Source organism: Neoarius graeffei, chromosome 12 (genome assembly GCF_027579695.1).
Source record: "Neoarius graeffei isolate fNeoGra1 chromosome 12, fNeoGra1.pri, whole genome shotgun sequence".
Taxonomy (NCBI): domain Eukaryota; kingdom Metazoa; phylum Chordata; class Actinopteri; order Siluriformes; family Ariidae; genus Neoarius; species Neoarius graeffei.
This window is the reverse complement of record NC_083580.1, coordinates 64,848,247-64,867,787: the sequence shown is the minus strand read 5'-3', so window position 1 is coordinate 64,867,787 and position 19,541 is coordinate 64,848,247. Positions and strand designations below refer to the sequence as shown.

At 38.9% G+C, this 19,541-nt stretch overlaps 1 protein-coding gene across 3 annotated transcripts in view; it reads right to left on the bottom strand.

Annotated features, from left to right (window-relative positions):
* The window catches only part of rap1gap2b (RAP1 GTPase activating protein 2b), an 89,042-nt gene that overhangs the window by 12,166 nt on the left and 57,335 nt on the right, over positions 1 to 19,541 (bottom strand). For 2 of the 3 annotated variants that reach the window (XM_060935167.1, XM_060935168.1), the window contains exons 3-17: positions 18,735 to 18,819; positions 16,638 to 16,673; positions 13,592 to 13,624; positions 13,255 to 13,473; positions 10,422 to 10,525; positions 10,216 to 10,294; positions 9,959 to 10,012; positions 8,771 to 8,854; positions 6,828 to 6,928; positions 6,391 to 6,520; positions 5,752 to 5,907; positions 2,821 to 2,892; positions 2,641 to 2,727; positions 1,524 to 1,664; positions 1,262 to 1,405 (exon numbers count right to left, since the gene is read on the bottom strand). In XM_060935167.1, the coding sequence (XP_060791150.1) occupies positions 1,262 to 1,405; positions 1,524 to 1,664; positions 2,641 to 2,727; positions 2,821 to 2,892; positions 5,752 to 5,907; positions 6,391 to 6,520; positions 6,828 to 6,928; positions 8,771 to 8,854; positions 9,959 to 10,012; positions 10,216 to 10,294; positions 10,422 to 10,525; positions 13,255 to 13,473; positions 13,592 to 13,624; positions 16,638 to 16,673; positions 18,735 to 18,819 (1,525 nt within the window). Of the gene's footprint in view, positions 1 to 1,261; positions 1,406 to 1,523; positions 1,665 to 2,640; positions 2,728 to 2,820; positions 2,893 to 5,751; positions 5,908 to 6,390; positions 6,521 to 6,827; positions 6,929 to 8,770; positions 8,855 to 9,958; positions 10,013 to 10,215; positions 10,295 to 10,421; positions 10,526 to 13,254; positions 13,474 to 13,591; positions 13,625 to 16,428; positions 16,477 to 16,637; positions 16,674 to 18,734; positions 18,820 to 19,541 lie in introns of all 3 variants that reach the window. The other variant, XM_060935169.1, reaches the window with a different exon arrangement.

Here is a 19,541-nt window from a genome sequence, read left to right as displayed (position 1 = left end):
CCAGCAGCGACAGCCCCAAAACATCACTGCTCTAGAGGAGATCTGCATGGAGGAATGGGCCAAAATACCAGCAACAGTGTGTGAAAACCTTGTGAAGACTTACAGAAAACATTTGACCTCTGTCATTGCCAACAAAGGGTATATAACAAAGTATTGAGATGAACTTTCGTTATTGACCAAATACTTATTTTCCACCATAATTTGCAAATAAATTCTTTAAAAATCAGACAATGATTTTCTGGATTTTTTTTTTTTATCATTTTGTCTCTCATAGTTGAGGTATACCTATGATGAAAATTACAGGCCTCTCTCATCTTTTTAAGTGGGAGAACTTGCACAATTGGTGACTGACTAAATACTTTTTTGCCCCACTGTATCTATTGAAGGATTATTTGATACCTCAAGATTACTGTTTAGCATGCTGTAGATCATCAAAATGTGTTTAGATTTCTATATCTGAGGCCATGATTATCCAGGCTCTGTGCTACAAGGGTCAACAGGTCAAACTGTGAAATGTATCTTTGTTAGCAAGTTGAGAAAATTAGAACTTTCTCATGCCAATATATTAGAGGCCTGAGACACTAAGGTGCATGAGCCCACTGTGAATATTTTCCTAAGATCACTGAGAAACTATGTTGTATTTACTTAGCTTGAATTTATGATACTCTACTTAGGGGTTTTTGTGTCACTAGGCTCCATTAGTTGCGCCTAGGAACAATTTATGAGTTTGAATATTTAGAGGATGGTGCATGTATCCATGATTATGTTTTCTTTACCACTGATTGTAATCATTGTAGAAGCACTTAAACAAAAACACAAGCACTGACCATAACTCGCTAATTGTTTAGCGAAAAGCTTGAGGCATCACTTGACGAAAATCACAAGTAGGTCTGTTCTATTTCAAACTTGGCAGAGTGTGTGCTTTAGCCAATGAGAAGTACTGTGGCAGCCAATCAGAAGACTGTGTTCAAACAAAAAAAGGTCCTTCTACAATGATTTTAATAGGAGCCGCCATTTTGTTTCGGGACGATTCGGGAGAGGTATCTTGTACTGGGACAAATTGTTTATAACGACCATGTTGTCCCTGAAAAATTCAGTGCGCTTCCGGACGGAACCACTCAGTGTTGGCATTGCTTTGTGCAATTAAAGTGCTTTAAGGTAACTCCTTTCATGTAAGTGTATTTTTGGATACTTTTGAGATTCAGACTTCCACTACACTGTGAGTGTATTGAGATTGTGGATGGTAGCTTGGAGTGCTCACCGACTTCCTATTGCACTCAGGGCTGCTATGGGTGAGACCCGCTCCACTCAGACTGGTGGGCACCCCTCCTCCCCCTGCAGAGCGGCCATGCTTCTGAGAGCTTGTCATCGTCTCCATTGAGTGACTACGCACACGCATTGCTCGCTGAGGCATAAACAGAGGAAAAAGGTCAAGAGGAAGATATCTCTGTCAGCTTTTTTATCAGGAGCATTGAGGTTGTTGTGCCTGGTTTTTAATGAAGCAATTTTTTGTTTCTGGGCACCTTGATAGACTCCAGTATTCCCCCATGGCTTCCATTTTCCATTCGCTCCTCATCACTGCTGAGTGGTTGACCCAGAAGCGCCTGAGTCTGTTTGTGCAATTCATTATGGAGGCTGTCCAGCAATGCTGTTCGCGTTCTCTCCTAACACATACATATAAGAAAATATACATATCATACATATACAAATAAACATACATATCATATCATATGAGCAAATGTATATATGCCTTATAACTCCCTCCAACAGTTGCTTATACAGTCCAGCAATGCATGCAGACACACACACACACACACACACACACACACACACACACACACACACACACACACATTATTTATATATACATACACACACACATATATCTCATCTCATTATCTCTAGCCGCTTTATCCTGTCCTACAGGGTCGTAGGCAAGCTCGAGCCTATCCCAGCTGACTACGGGCGAAAGGCGGGGTACACCCTGGACAAGTCGCCAGGTCATCACAGGACTGACACATAGACACAGACAACCATTCACACTCACATTCACACCTACGGTCAATTTAGAGTCACCAGTTAACCTAACCTGCATGTCTTTGGATTGTGAGGGGAACCGGAGCACCCGGAGGAAACCCACGCAGACACGGGGAGAACATGCAAACTCCGCACAGAAAGGCCCTCGCTGGCCACGGGGCTCGAACCCGGACCTTCTTGCTGTGAGGCGACAGCGCTAACTACAGTTGAACTAAAGTAAAAACTAATTCACACATACATACTAACCACTGAAAGCAAACATACTAATGAAATTCCAACAAACCGCCAAAACTAGTGGAAATGAGCATAAACAGCAGTGACCTTCAGCAACTGCATTGTTTTGGTGGAACAAGCTTAATGACCGTCCATCTTATAATAACGAAAATACAGGCAAAATTTTGATCCGGCTTGAGTTGCAATGCTCATATATTTATTGTTTAATTCAATCATTTATCTTCAGTAATTGCTTTATCCTGGTCAGGGGTGTGGTGGAGCCGGATCCTGTCACGAGGACACTGGATGTGAGTTGGGAATACACACTGAATGCGCTACACATATTGATACACTTAACGAATGTGATGTTGTTGACTGTTTTGTACTCACCTCAAGCTTGGCAAATCGATCTGAGCGGTAGCAGGCTAGCTCTGCATTGATCAGCTTAGTCAGCAAGAACTCTCTGAATTCTGGGCCCTGTGGATGGACAGAATGAGATAGCAAATGCAAAGACATGCAAAAAAAATCCTTTCTAATATAGAAGCAGCTATTTTGACTGCAGCTATTTACCTTTCTGAAGACCGGTGGATTTGGGAGCGGAGGACCGAATTGTGGCACATCATCTCTTGCTGTGACAGAGACCTGCAATGCATCATTCATTTAGCTAAGAAATAATGATATCTTATTAAGCCTGGGTATGACAATGCAGATGGATTGACTGTCCTTCATTATTATCTTCATGGCTGTCTATCCTTATGCAATGCAAGGCAGGTATACTGCAGGTATTACTTCAAAATACCATGTTATACAGTGGTGCTTGAAAGTTTGTGAACCCTTTAGAATTTTCTATATTTCTGCATAAATATGACCCAAAACATCATCAGATTTTCACACAAGTCCTAAAAGTAGATAAAGAGAACCCAGTTAAACAAATGAGACAAAAATATGATACTTGGTCATTTATTTATTGAGGAAAATGATCCAATATTACATATCTGTGAGTGGCAAAAGTATGTGAACCTCTAGGATTAGCAGTTAATTTGAAGGTGAAATTAGAGTCAGGTGTTTTCAATCAATGGGATGACAATCAGGTGTGAGCGGGCACCCTGTTTTATTTAAAGAACAGAGATCTATCAAGGTCTGAGCTTCACAACACGTTTGTGGAAGTGTATCATGGCATGAACAAAGGAGATTTCTGAGGACCTCAGAAAAAGCGTTGTTGATGCTCATCAGGCTGGAAAAGGTTACAAAACCATCTCTAAAGAGTTTGGACTCCACCAATCCACAGTCAGACAGATTGTGTACAAATGGAGGAAATTCAAGACCATTGTTACCCTCCCCAGGAGTGGTCGACCAACAAAGATCACTCCAAGAGCAAGGCATGTAATAGTCGGCGAGGTCACAAAGGACCCCAAGGTAACTTCTAAGCAACTGAAGGCCTCTATCACATTGGCTAATGTTAATGTTCATGAGTCCACCATCAGGAGAACACTGAAAAACAATGGTGTGCATGGCAGGGTTGCAAGGAGAAAGCCACGGCTCTCCAAAAAACTTGCTACTTGTCTGCAGTTTGCTAAAGATCATATGGACAAGCCAGAAGGCTATTGGAAAAATGTTTTGTGGATGGATGAGACCAAAATAGAACATTTTGGTTTAAATGAGAAGCATTAAGTTTGGAGAAAGGAAAACACCGCATTCCAGCATAAGAACCTTATCCCATCTGTGAAACATGGTGGTGGTAGTATCATGGTTTGGGCCTGTTTTGCTGCATCTGGGCCAGGACGGCTTGCCATCATTGATGGAGCAATGAATTCTGAATTATACCAGCGAATTCTAAAGGAAAATGTCAGGACATCTGTCCATGAACTGAATCTCAAGAGAAGGTGGGTCATGCAGCAAGACAACGACCCTAAGCACACAAGTCGTTCTACCAAAGAATGGTTAAAGAAGAATAAAGTTAATGTTTTGGAATGGCCAAGTCAAAGTCCTGACCTTAATCCAATCAAAATGTTGTGGAAGGACCTGAAGCGAGCAGTTCATGTGAGGAAACCCACCAACATCCCAGAGTTGAAGCTGTTCTGTACGGAGGAATGGGCTAAAATTCCTCCAAGCCGGTGTGCAGGACTGATCAACAGTTACCGCAAACGTTTAGTTGCAGTTATTGCTGCACAAGGGGATCACACCAGATACTGAAAGCAAAGGTTCACATACTTTTGCCACTCACAGATATGTAATATTGGATCATTTTCCTCAATAAATAAATGACCAAGTATAATATTTTTGTCTCATTTGTTTAACTGGGTTCTCTTTATCTACTTTTAGGACTTGTGTGAAAATCTGATGATGTTTTAGGTCATATTTTTGCAGAAATATAGAAAATTCTAAAGGGTTCACAAACTTTCAAGCACCACTGTATACTCTATCTATCTATCTATCTATCTATCTATCTATCTATCTATCTATCTATCTATCTATCTATCTATCTATCTATCTATAGTATGTACAGTGTATATATAGTGCTATCTATGATTATTGGCACCCCTTGTAAAGATTAGTAAAAAAGGTTCAAAAAAATGATTTGGTTTGTGTGATCTCTTATCTTTCCCAGAGGGAATTTGGCCTCTGTGTCACCTCATATTTGTACCCCAGTTCATCAGGAAGTCGTGGATTACAGCTTGAAAGTTCCTACACACTCCAATCAACTCAAAAATGTACAATTTAAATGCAAATCATGCTCCAGTTACATTGTGTTCACTGTCATTTCCAGGGGTGCCAATAATAGTGTCGCATGTTCTTTTGTTGAAAATAATTATGTCCCAGTAAGGGATTTGTTTTTTCTCTGAATAAATTTATTTCAATTAAAGGTTGGATTTTTCTCATTTTTTTAGTGTGAGATGAAGCGACTTCAGCAAAATATGGATTTTTTTTCTAATCTTTATAAGGGGTGCCAATAATTGTGGACGGCACTGATTTATATATACACTCAAAGAGCTGATTCACATATATGATCTGTTGAAGATGTACTGTATGTTGCCACATGTATGGAGATCACTAGCATTAATGCATGCATGCTTTCTGTATTTGTCAGTGCACATCTGTAGTGACTTGCTGATTTCGCAGTTATTTCAATGGATTTTTAGAACATTCGATGCAAAGTCATGTTGTTTTTTAATTTGAAGGAAGAAGAAGATTTCATGAAACAATTTTAGCCATAGTTCGACAAAGAAAAACAATCACGAAACAAAACATTGCAGAATTTGTCTGGTTTAGAAAATAATGGCAATGAGCCACTTGTGGGCCAAAAGAGTCCATACAGAGTCATGTGATCTGACTCAGTAAAAAGAATAGCCATCATTAACGGACACACCCCACACCTCTGCATATAGTTAAACATAAGTAAAATTTAAATAAGAAATGTTTGATTGAAATACTAGTCAATATAAGTGTTTTGCATAATGGTATTAATTCACCTTTATTTATTTATTTATTTATTTATTTTACCTTGTACGTGGTGTCGTCTGTACCCGGATTCTCTACCTGGACCAGGATATAGGCGTGAAGAAAGTTGGATGCGATCATGTCAGGCACAAACGGTGTGGCCTCTTCTTGGAAAACCGTTGCCACGATGTCATTTCCTATATGTCTCTTCCTTTGAACCTGTGTGTGGGTGAAAAAAATAACACATCCATTTGGAAGTATAGCCCCAGATGCTTCAGAAAACTTATACATTTAAGATGTGCAGCACAGCTTTATGAAGAAGAAGAAGCCTTTATTTGCCTTAAATACATTACAGCAAAATGTTTTCCTTCACATATCATGAATCATCCATGATACAGCATCCCTGAAGCAGATGGTCTTGCTCAAGGACTCAACAGTGACAGCTTGATTGTGCTGGGGCTTGAACCCCCAACCTTCTGTGCAGAGTTTTCCAAAAGCACCGTAGCACAAAGATCATCGTTAAAAATGGTAGAGCGAGCAGTACAATGAACACTCTCTCTCCTAGTTAAGCTGCTTTTAGTGTTAAGAGGCTTTTGGGAAACCCATCACTGATCACCACCTCAGACATTTAATTACTGAGACACCACAACCATTGCTAGCTGGAGGTGTAGTTAAATGATAGCTCTCTGGCTGAATATGTACCTGTTGCATGTCCCCTTCTATGAAGGGTAACTTGGTCAAGACGTGGAACATGAGCTCCTGCCCTTTGAAAACAGTGTAGACTGACTGTGAGCCTGTTTGCCCGTTACGAACATCCAGCCCACCTCGAAAACTAGCAGAGAAGAGAAAGTTCAGTCAGACATCTGAGGCCTCAGGTCATTTCTTCCAAAAGAATAATTTATCATCAATATACAGTACACTATTTACTATTATTAATATCTCTTGATTTTGACATAACTGATAGTAAGGAGTAGTAAGCAATAAAAGACCGAACATCTTCATTTGTGACTTTTTTCTTTTCCTCCGCAGTTGAAAGATCCTACTATTTTGAGCCACTGTGCTTAAATGAGCGTTCATTTAAAAATGAAAGGTTTCCTTCTGTACAATAAGATGCCCTTGTGACTCTCTAGCTCTCTTACCCTTTAAAATCCTGCAGCTCCACACAGTCTCCCAGCACTTGGAGGAACTCTGTGAAAGCTGGTGTTTCCTCATTGTTTCCAAACAGCTCCTCTTCTGACGTCTGGGTGAAACAGAGAGAATAATTCAACCGCAATTTACAACCCCGATTCCAAAAAAGTTGGGACAAAGTACAAATTGTAAATAAAAACGGAATGCAATAATTTACAAATCTCAAAAACTGATATTGTATTCACAATAGAACATAGACAACATATCAAATGTCGAAAGTGAGACATTTTGAAATTTCATGCCAAATATTGGCTCATTTGAAATTTCATGACAGCAACACATCTCAAAAAAGTTGGGACAGGGGCAATAAGAGGCTGGAAAAGTTAAAGGTACAAAAAAGGAACAGCTGGAGGACCAAATTGCAACTCATTAGGTCAATTGGCAATAGGTCATTAACATGACTGGGTATAAAAAGAGCATCTTGGAGTGGCAGCGACTCTCAGAAGTAAAGATGGGAAGAGGATCACCAATCCCCCTAATTCTGCGCCGAAAATAGTGGAGCAATATCAGAAAGGAGTTCGACAGTGTAAAATTGCAAAGAGTTTGAACATATCATCATCTACAGTGCATAATATCATCAAAAGATTCAGAGAATGTGGAAGAATCTCTGTGCGTAAGGGTCAAGGCCAGAAAACCATACTGGGTGCCCGTGATCTTCGGGCCCTTAGACGGCACTGCATCACATACAGGCATGCTTCTGTATTGGAAATCACAAAATGGGCTCAGGAATATTTCCAGAGAACATTATCTGTGAACACAATTCACCATACCATCCGCCGTTGCCAGCTAAAACTCTGTAGTTCAAAGAAGAAGCCGTATCTAAACATGATCCAGAAGCGCAGACGTCTTCTCTGGGCCAAGACTCATTTAAAATGGACTGTGGCAAAGTGGAAAACTGTTCTGTGGTCAGATGAATCAAAATTTGAAGTTCTTTATGGAAATCAGGGACGCCGTGTCATTCGGACTAAAGAGGAGAAGGACGACCCAAGTTGTTATCAGCGCTCAGTTCAGAAGCCTGCATCTCTGATGGCATGGGGTTGCATTAGTGCGTGTGGCATGGGCAGCTTACACATCTGGAAAGACACCATCAATGCTGAAAGGTACATCCAGGTTCTAGAGCAATATATGCTCCCATCCAGACGACGTCTCTTTCAGGGAAGACCTTGCATTTTCCAACATGACAATGCCAAACCACATACTGCATCAATTACAGCATCATGGCTGCGTAGAAGAAGGGTCCAGGTACTGAACTGGCCAGCCTGCAGTCCAGATCTTTCACCCATAGAAAACATTTGGCGCATCATAATACGGAAGATATGACAAAAAAGACCTAAGAGAGTTGAGCAACTAGAATCCTACATTAGACAAGAATGGGTTAACATTCCTATCCCTAAACTTGAGCAACTTGTCTCCTCAGTCCCCAGACGTTTACAGACTGTTGTAAAGAGAAAAGGGGATGTCTCACAGTGGTAAACATGGCCTTGTCCCAACTTTTTTGAGATGTGTTGTCATGAAATTTAAAATCACCTAATTTTTCTCTTTAAATGATACATTTTCTCAGTTTAAACATTTGCTATGTCATCTATGTTCTATTCTGAATAAAATATGGAATTTTGAAACGTCCACATTATTGCATTCCATTTTTATTTACAATTTGTACTTTGTCCCAACTTTTTTGGAATCGGGGTTGTAATCAAAAAGGATCAGCTCAAGGGACTATGAGAATATAGAAGGTAATGCGTGAGATCACTGGAAAAGGTCAAGGAAGGGAAACAAAAGCAAGTGCTGCACAGGGGAAATAACTCAACATTTCACAAGGGAAGTGGTTCAAGAGCTTCACATGCAGTGCACATTTTAAATAGTTCTGAGAGCTGAGAATGTGTGAGTCACTGACCTGACCGAACTTCTGGTAGATGACACCGAACTTGAAAGTGTTGTTCAGCTCATGTTCATCATAGTTCAGTATTAACTGAGATCCCTGTCAAGTAAGAGCAGTAGATTTCCCTTATTTATGATTTTTTTCCCCATGAATACTTCAAGAGTATTCGTAAATTGTAAGATGCTGGGTGAGTTTAATTGCACCATCACTGTTTCATAGTATTAAGTGGTTTCGCTATTGTGCAGTATTTTACTATAATAATGTTCATAAAAGGTCAACAAAGTCTCATCTCATTATCTCTAGCCGCTTTATCCTGTTCTACAGGGTTGCAGGCAAGCTGGAGCCTATCCCAGCTGACTACGGGCGAAAGGCGGGGTACACCCTGGACAAGTCGCCAGGTCATCACAGGGCTGACACATAGACACAGACAACCATTCACACTCACATTCACACCTACGGTCAATTTAGAGTCACCAGTTAACCTAACCTGCATGTCTTTGGACTGTGGGGGAAACCGGAGCACCCGGAGGAAACCCACGCGGACACGGGGAGAACATGCAAACTCCACACAGAAAGGCCCTCGCCGGCCACGGGGCTCGAACCCGGACCTTCTTGCTGTGAGGCGACAGCGCTAACCACTACACCACCGTGCCGCCCCCCCAATCAAAATCATACTTTTTATTGTTTTCTGTTTTAAAAAGCTATGAGCCAGCGAGCTACACTCTGAGCACAGGGACATCGAGATAACACCTGATGAAGTACTGAAAATCTATGGCAGGAGGAGACAAAGTTTTACGGTTTTATGAGATAAGATGTCATGACCATGCTTCAAATAATTCAGTGACAAATTTGGAGATTCTCTGTACGCATTAGCAACTTTTTTCAATCAACAGCCTTATTCTTCAACCGCTTAGTTGTATCTCGTCTAAATAGTAGCTTCTTTAAGATAAAATAGCATCAGCCAAATTAGCAAATGGACAGGTAAGTATGTCAATTTAATTCACACAGTGATTCTATTCAGCATATTTTTCATCCCACCCTGAAATTAATTCCTGGCTACGCTACTGATGCCAACCATGTTCTTGCCAGTGCCTTTCAATTATAGTGTGAAATGCTACAACTTATTTTTTTAAAAGCCATGGTCTAAAAGTAATTTTCGTAAAAACTAAGGTTACAATTCCCAATCCTGTAGACTGAACTCACTTTAGGGTACAACACAGGACTGAACTTCAAGCCGAAAATATCTTCACAAAGCAGCTGCAGAAAAAGACAGACGGAGTCATTGAATTAAAATCTGATGCAGGTTCACTGACCTCAGTCGATGCACTGAGATGCAATCTTATTATCTTATGCCTAAAACTGTTATAAGTTTTAAAAGGAAAACAGTGTTGAAAATAAATGCTCAAAAGGCATCGTGATTTCAAAGCTCACAGTGGAAATGAAAAACCCTGCGCCATTACCTTGGCTAACTGAGGGACGCTGGGGAGTTTACGCAAACCTGTGACCAAAATCCTGTCATAGATTGTCTTTGCTGGAGTCCTGAGAGGAGGATTGAGAGCGTCAGATTCAGAATTTAAATACAAATGCAACCAATAAATGCAGTCAGCATTAAAATAATTTCACGTTGCATCATTGAGAATAAAATCTGTCCCAAAGCTGTTATTACCTCAAAATGATGTGCAGATGCTCCTGATCCTTTGTTTCTTCATGCCGGAGGGACAGGACAACGTTGCCATGGTTGCTGGCTGTGCAGTAGAAGTCAAGGTGTTCCTGTGAAGTGAGGTGTTTCGGAGTCAAGCAAAGAGATTGCAAATGGACATTTACCTGTCTAATCAAATTTCTCAAAAGGACTTTTGTCAAATAAATCACACACCTATATATATATTAGTGCAGAAGTCTTAGGCACATGTAAAGAAATGCTGTAGACCAAAATTGGCTTAAAAAATAATGAAATAAAATGTTTCAACATTAAAAAAAAATACTATAAACAGCAGTAAGCCATAATAAATGAAACAAAGTCAATATTTGGTGTGAGACGACCCTTTGCTTTAAAAAAAAAAAATATATATATATATATATATATATATATATAGAGAGAGAGAGAGAGAGAGAGAGAGAGAGAGAGAGATAGTAGCCTCAGTTAGTGAGTTAGTGCAGTTTGATAAGGAAATGAGCTGTAGGTTTTACTGAGGATCTTACAGAACCAGCCACAGTTCTTCTGGACACTTTGACTGTCACAATCGCGTCTTCATTTTGCAGCAAAACCCAGTCGCCTTCATTATGTTTTCTTTTTTTAATCTGGACAGTGGTCTCTTATGGAATATGCTGCTCAGATACAAACATTTTTTTCTGTAACATTTAATATTTGTGCTGGAAAACGAACGTTTGGAACTCTAAAATGTTTTTACTCGATAATGTAGAAGTCATAAAATAGAAATCTATAACCAAGTTTGTATAAAAAAAGCGTGTGTGATATATATATATATATACATATATATATATATATATATATATATATATATATATATATATATATATATATATATATATATATCTTCCAAGTGTGACTTTCAGCTCATGTTTAGTCATTCAAATTCTGTAAAGCTGCGTTGTGACAATGTGTATTGTTAAAAGCACTATAGAAATAAACTTGACATACATACATACACACACACACGCACACACACATATATACGTACATACACACACACTCAATCTTAATAGCCTGATAATGACTAAAATGATAATCGTTAATTATTTTAATCAAATACAATTTTAAAACTCATACTTAAATAAAAACATATTTATATACGATGAAAACAAACAAACAAACAAACAAACAAAATAAATTTGCCACCCTATTGTACAACTAATTAGTCAGTTATAAAATGTTAAGTAATCGGGTAACGTAGTGCATAAAACTTAATAAAATGTGATAAAAAAGAGCTAATTTTACATCAGCTCACTAGCCTCACAGCCAGTTATGTTCAAATAATCAAAGAAACCAAAATTGATGGTTATTGTTACAATAAGTTGTGCAGTCCTAATTATTGCTTAAAGAAGATTAGAACAGCCATGCTTCCAATAATTTAACAAAACTCATTTTATCAAGATCACAAGTTAATTACTTTGTGATCTCATGATAACAATCTCATCTCATCTCATCTCATCTCATCTCATCTCATCTCATTATCTCTAGCCGCTTTATCCTGTTCTACAGGGTCGCAGGCAAGCTGGAGCCTATCCCAGCTGACTACGGGCGAAAGGCGGGGTACACCCTGGACAAGTCGCCAGGTCATCACAGGGCTGACACATAGACACAGACAACCATTCACACTCACATTCACACCTACAGCCAATTTAGAGTCACCAGTTAACCTAACCTGCATGTCTTTGGACTGTGGGGGAAACCGGAGCACCCGGAGGAAACCCACGCGGACACGGGGAGAACATGCAAACTCTGCACAGAAAGGCCCTCGCCGGCCACGGGGCTCGAACCCAGACCTTCTTGCTGTGAGGCGACAGCGCTAACCACTACACCACCGTGCCGCCTGTATTGATTTTGGTTTATGTAATTATTAATGTATTTTTATTTATTGATTTTTCTTTTCTTTCATTCATTATTGACAGACTGGCTGAATGTGAAATCCCCTTCATTGGAAGGTCACTCAGGAAATAAATCTTTCATCTCTTCAGAGGCTGTGGGTGTGATCCATTTCCATTTGAGTACACATGACATCCCACTAAATCACCTATATCATAAATTTGTTGAAAAAAGTCCAGGGTCATAGTCGAGTGTCTGTCGGCCCAGCAGAGACGCTCTGGGTGTCGCTATGTACAGTGGGACGGGCTTGCAAATCTCACGGCAAACTAGGTGGCCTTAATAATGTCTTTAACAGTTAAACAAAATTAATAAATATGATTCATAAAACAAAATGACTAAATATTCAGTGAAAAAAAGAAAAGAATTAATAATAGTTAATAAATAATTTATTTATTATCATAAGAAAACAAGCTTTGTTATCTCAAGATAATGAAACAATGTTCTTGTTCTCATGAGAAAACGGCTGTTAACGATTATTGAAGCACGTTCTTTCTTGGATTCAGTAATTGCCTCCTAACAAGCCCCTAATAATTAAAGGATAACACATCATACTTTTTATCCATTTAACTGAAAGAAACCGCTTTATCTATTACTTTTACAGAGCGCTGACACTGGACACTCCTTCCAAAATCTCCAAACAGGAAGCTTCAATATATCAACAATTAAACATTATTTTTAAATTTATTTTAATCCAACATACAAGTCCTCAATTTACAGTCAGGTATTAGAATGTATGTATTAATATAAAGTAGTAATTTGCTTCGCAGATGGTACTACTGTCCAAGGTTCTGTTATAGAAATTTATTAATTCAACCTTCAACATTGTGTATAAATTTTCAGAATTTTAATAATAATCTTTCCTTTTGGTTGTTATTATATTTCTCCAGATGCTTACTCTGCCCAGAAAGTGCTTGCGGTAGGCTCGTATGCCATAGTTACTCTCCAGTCGATATCCAAAATCTCCCCCTGAGTTTGCACCTTCTTCATCCTCCTCAGGATACCAACTGCTTTCTCCAGAATTTGGTGTGATGCCTGGATTCTCAGGGTCTTCGATCCAGTAACCTCCAAGCTGTGGAAGGATCACCTGAGGATACGGTGGGCCATCCTGGAGCACCTAGAAGACATATTAAAGCAATGTAAAAAGAATGTGTTTCAGATTGAGTTAAGACCCAAAACATATACTAGTAATTCAGCTGATTGGTTGAAAGCAAACAAATTGAGATCTCGCTCACCTTTTCTATACTCGGGTATGAAACATAGTTATCCTAAAGGGAATACAAATAGGTTAAAAGTTTTGTTCTCTGTAAACTTTCACATTTTCATCACCCATGCACACACACAAGAATACAAACACTGAAAAATATGTAGTTTCACAGATGAGATGAGATGAGATGAATGGACATTTACATTATCAATACTGCAAGCTGATGACAGAGTAGGCCTGTATTTTAAATTTCCTAACAGCATGTACAGAATCATGCACATTACCAAAAAGACTATTTGTCAGCGTAAAATGATATGACAACAACAAAAAAAGTGTTAATATCTTGAATATAATCAATCTTATCTAATACTCCAAATTAGAAGATTATAATAAAACAAATATGAGCTTACTAAGCCTATTTCAAAACATCGTCTCATAATTTTAACCTTGAAATGTCTTTTTCTTTTGATGGATAATTTTATGTCTTCGTAAAAATCCATGGTTGAAAACTTATCCTAAAATCATAATGAGAAATATTACATAAATTCATCTATATTCAAGATATTTTCACAAATATTTTTTGTACTGTCAAGGACACATCTTTGCCCAAAAGGAACAGTTCAGGTCAGTGATACAGGTGGTGTTTGAATTGTGAAAATCTAGGAAGAGTTTGCTTTTGTTTCTTTGTAATATGACAAAGTGTATTTTTTAATGTTTTATTAACTTCAAGAGAGACAAAAAAGAGAGGCTAGCGAGGGTATGACTGTTTATCGTTGTTATAGTGTAAGTGATAACAAGAATTAACTTTTTTTGTGGATGTTCCATAATATTAAACATAACCATTATTAGCTCATCCGGCTGACAGGCGATTAGCTTATGCCATCATGTGTTGTCCATCGTCCATCTGTCGTCCATCTGGCATCGTTCACATTTCACGAAAATCAGTTCTTCGCTCTCCATTCTTCACTGATTTTGATTCTTTCTGGCATGAAGGTAGGAGTACCTAGGGTGCATATAACTTCTACTCAGATTTGTTTAATTACAATTATTAATGAAGTTATGGACTAATTAAGCCTTAACGAGCAGTTCAACAAAAATCGCTTCTTCTCGGTCAATTCCTCTCCGTTTTGGGTTCTTTCTGGCAAATAGGTCGGTATTCCTAGGGTGTATATAGCTTCTATATATAGCTTCTATATAGCCTGTATATAGTGTATATAGCTTGCAACATGGGTGGCACGGTGGTGTAGTGGTTAGCGCTGTCGCCTCACAGCAAGAAGGTCCGGGTTCGAGCCCCGTGGCCGGCGAGGGCCTTTCTGTGTGGAGTTTGCATGTTCTCCCCGTGTCCGCGTGGGTTTCCTCCGGGTGCTCCGGTTTCCCCCACAGTCCAAAGACATGCAGGTTAGGTTAACTGGTGACTCTAAATTGACCGTAGATGTGAATGTGAGTGTGAATGGTTGTCTGTGTCTATGTGTCAGCCCTGTGATAACCTGGCGACTTGTCCAGGGTGTACCCCGCCTTTCACCCGTAGTCAGCTGGGATAGGCTCCAGCTTGCCTGCGACCCTGTAGAACAGGATAAAGCGGCTACAGATAATGAGATGAGATGAGCTTGCAACATTTATTGCACAAGGTGGTCCACTTTAGAGCGTTCCTTCTGGACTAGACGGGGCCGGAGTGAGCTACGCTATCATTGACAGTCGCGTTTAACAATCATTCGCTGAAGGTTCAGTGAATATCGGTGAATAATAACTGAGACAAAGTCAAGATTATTGTACACTGATATTCACAGAGCCTGAGACGGATAATTGTTTTAGTATAAATACACAGGTGATTATTTTTTTTAAAATTGTATTAAAAAGAACATTTATTGCAAACTTTAAAAGCTGCATGCAAATGTAATAAAGGCGCTGTGCAGACTTGTGTCACTTATCTATGCCGACTCACATAAAATACTTTGTTTTGAAATGGATAAAATAAATCTCAAATCCACCTTAGCTTTGAATAGTTTTAGACCAAATTTCGTAGCATCTTTAGTGCTTTTAGGAACAGCATTTTCTTTCATAATTTGTAATTCTTCCTCACTTACGGTGATGAAGCGACTGGCTGCTATTTTGCCGAGTCGCTCAAGGTGATTATTGAGAAATAATCTGAATTTTTCGACCAATCAGAGCATGTGATTTTCTATAATCAAGGTGGTCCACTTTAGAGCGTTCCTTCTGGACTAGACGGGGCCGGAGTGAGCTACGCCATCACTGACGGTCGCGTTTAACAATCATTCGCTGAAGGTTCAGTGAATATCGGTGAATAATAACTGAAATAATCTGAATTTTTCAACCAATCAGAGCATGTGATTTTCTATAATCACCTGCATATTAAAGGAAAATACTTCACTTAATGTTGGTATCTTCCCTCCACTTTTGCTTTATCTTGTTGAGTTCTCAAACCTAATTGGTCAGAAAGTGTTCCATATTATCTATTACTAATAATAAATTGATAATAAACATGTGTAATAATGAACATACTTTCTTTAACTGAAGATTATTGATATGTTGACGCGTTCTGCTATGTCAAAGCTTTTCACCATGGGATGTTGGTGTTCGTTCTTTAATAAATATAATAGAAGATAATATAAAAATATTGGAACTGTTGACAAGTTGCTGTGGCGTAAGAGGAATAAAACATTTTGGATCATTGTTATCGAAAAATAACCAGCTTCTGAGTGGTAATGGCCATCCATCACACCACCGCACTGTTGATTATTTTCCTCTAACAGCATATCACATTGTGTTTCACTCTTACTTCAAACCCAAAGACACCACCTTTGACCTGAAGTGTAGCCTTGAGCGTATTATTTGTGCTCTGCAGACCTTTACTCTCTGTGGGCCTGGCCTCATCTCATCCACCTCAGACACCTGCTAAGGGTCAAGGTCAAAAGGTCATTGACTATTTGAGAAGTTACATTTGTAAATTTTATTCAAACATGTTTTAAGCACAGGATTTACTCTAGGGTGCTTGTTTGATGGTCATGTTACTATGTTAATTGAACAGACAAAAATATAACGGTTTTTATTCTTACCTCCATCTTTTCTAGCGAGTCAAAAAATGGTGTAGACTGTGGAAAAAAGATCAATTAATCAATGAGCCCAATAGATATGATACGCTAATTAGTAAACATGACAGCTTACTCTTACTTGATTGACCTGACTGTGTCGTTCATGGTAAACTAAATTTAACAGTTAAAAAAATAGATTGCTACAGAACATTTTCTTGAATGTATTCCTGCATTATTATTTCTGTCCAACATGTGAACAAGGCTGTGGAGAGAATTCTGGTGTCTGTGTTCGTTCAGGCATATTTTATCGTTAGTGATACTCAAAAATACTTTCCCCTTCCAAAACTGAAAAAAATATTATTTTTTTGTTTCTGAGTCTAGGGACTGCCTGAGTCATGGTCCACTGATCAAGCAGGACACTATTTCTGCGAAATCAGAAGCTCTGATACATAAAAGACAAAGGAGGTGCTGTTTATTTCCTATAGGCCTGTGCACCAGTGGAATACCCAATTACCTCCTCATCTCCCGGGGCCCTGGTCCTCGTCATGCCAAGGAACAGTTAAAGAGACATTCCAGCAAAAATAAATAAATATTTAACAGACTATTTATCATTGTCTGTACTATTCTGTAGAGCAGTAGTTCATCTTACAGCATAAGTGTTTTGGCAAAATTCACAATTGTGTCACTTTTAGGTCTTTCTCTCACTATAAAATCAAGCATGCATTCCACCAATACATTATGCAGTCACTGGATCATTGGGAACCCTTACCATGAGCAGCCAGTCATTACTGATATGATGCTTGTGGACATGGTGGAATTTAGTAGCGAAACAAATAATGCACAACCGAACAAATAACATTTTTTTCCTTCTTTGTTATTGCAGATACAATTTGGTGTGGTAAATAAAAGAAGCAAATAGTTTATGGATTTATTCAGTTTCCGAGAAACAAATACAAACCTTAGCAAAAAGTGCGAAGCCAAAAGTGTGAGACAGAGGCGAAGACAGAATTATTTGCATTTGCCAAAGATGATTTTTTTAAAAACCCGAAATTTCACAGAAAATGGATGCTCATTTGCTAAATTTAGCTTTTAGGTTGACAATTTTTGTATGTAGATATGTCACTATCATGGATGTGTCGCTATTTGAACTCTTTCACTTTTTCCGCCAGTTTTCTCACCAAACTGGTCTTCGCCAATTCCCACCCATCAGCCAGCTCTCCCTTTTCATACGACAGATACCAAATGTCGAGAGGGAGTGCTAACATGTGCTTCTTCTGAGAAACATGAAGCCAGCCAAATGTATGTCTTTGAATTGCTGTTCATCCAGTGTAACACACTCAGTGGTCAGTATAACACACTTTGCTATCTGCCCTCTTCCACATACAACAGATAAGCCTTCAGATGCCCATGACTGGCTAATGTTGTTGTGATTGACAGGGGAGAGGGATTATGCTATCCCTCCCACCAAGTGAGCATGGCAAATTTTGCTCCTGGGCACGGATGGCTGTGGCATCACTGAAATTCGAACCTGAAGACTTTACTAGAAGATGATTGTGCTATAGCCTGTACCCTGTGTTTTGTAGTACTTCAAAATTGACCTCCACGTCCATATGAATCATCAGTATGGGAAATACATTTAGTATTCATGCTCTAAAATATCATTCTATAGACTACTGTATCACTGTGAGAGATAAGTTGGAATGTCTACAACAGTTGTATTGTTGGTTAGATTTGTATTTCTGCCCCTTTAATAAAACCCAGATGAACTGTTTGCATTCTGGTTTATTACGATATCTACAGATACACACAGACTTTTATGTTGTTGAGCTACACACACCTTGTGAAACTCTAAAGCTTAAACTGAATTTCTAAAAGCAGCGACAGATCAGGTAAACCTCAAAACCCAGTATGTGATATGCAGCATAAACTTTTATTAAGTGGATTGTTATAGATGTTGACGTGTTGCTGCAGCACCTTTCAAGAAATACTGCAAAGCATAGAGCTAAAAAAAAAAAAAAAGACAGAATAAGCTTTCCAATCTGTAAATTTAACCATCTCCAGCTTCTTTGCAGGATGTGTGCTGTATCCCTGAGTGAGAAGATACAAAGAAACTTATCTCACCTTCAAGGCAGCAGGAGCAGTTCTTGGTGGAGATGGAGGGCAGTCTGCCAGGGGAACACTCGAGATGGTCAGCATCTCCTGCTTCCTGTAATACAGCATTGTCAGGTATGAAAAATTAGAGTGTTATACCAACTTCATACTGAAAGCATTTGCTTTAAAAGACTTGTTTTCTTCTCATCATATGGTAAACAGCTTGAAACCTTCAACCATAATCTTGGATCTACATCCAACCTTTCTCACTCTTTCACTTGATTCAGAATGAGCTCGATCTGTTTCATCATTATAAAGTTCATCCACAAGAGATGGACCTCATCTACATCCTCTGTTCTCTGCATAGAACTTTTCAGAGTTTAATACCTCATTCCCAGTCACAGTGAATACTGAACATTTTCTGTTATTATGCAGTAATTGTGTCCTGTGGGAATGGCAGCAAAACGTCAAAGTCTAAACGGTAATCTTCTCTCTCTCTCTCTCTCCCTCTCTCTCTCTCAGGATTCTGACATTTCTACTTCATATTTTTATCATGGTTGAGGTGTGGAGATGGACGCAAGTGCAGAAGAAGTGAGGAACACAACACGCATTGGGAAGGAAAATAAAAACCAACAAGACAAACTAACAGAAACTTGGGTTTAAATAAGGAGATAAGTGAAAAAAGGTGAAAGCAGGAGTGTGTGGTTATAGTGTCTATAGAGAACAGACAATTAAGTCATGAAAAATACGTCATGGCATTCTGGGTGTGTAGTTTGAAGGGTAACACTAGTATGCTTGAGTGAGTCAGCAGATGCAGCGGTCCCACTGTATAAGCAA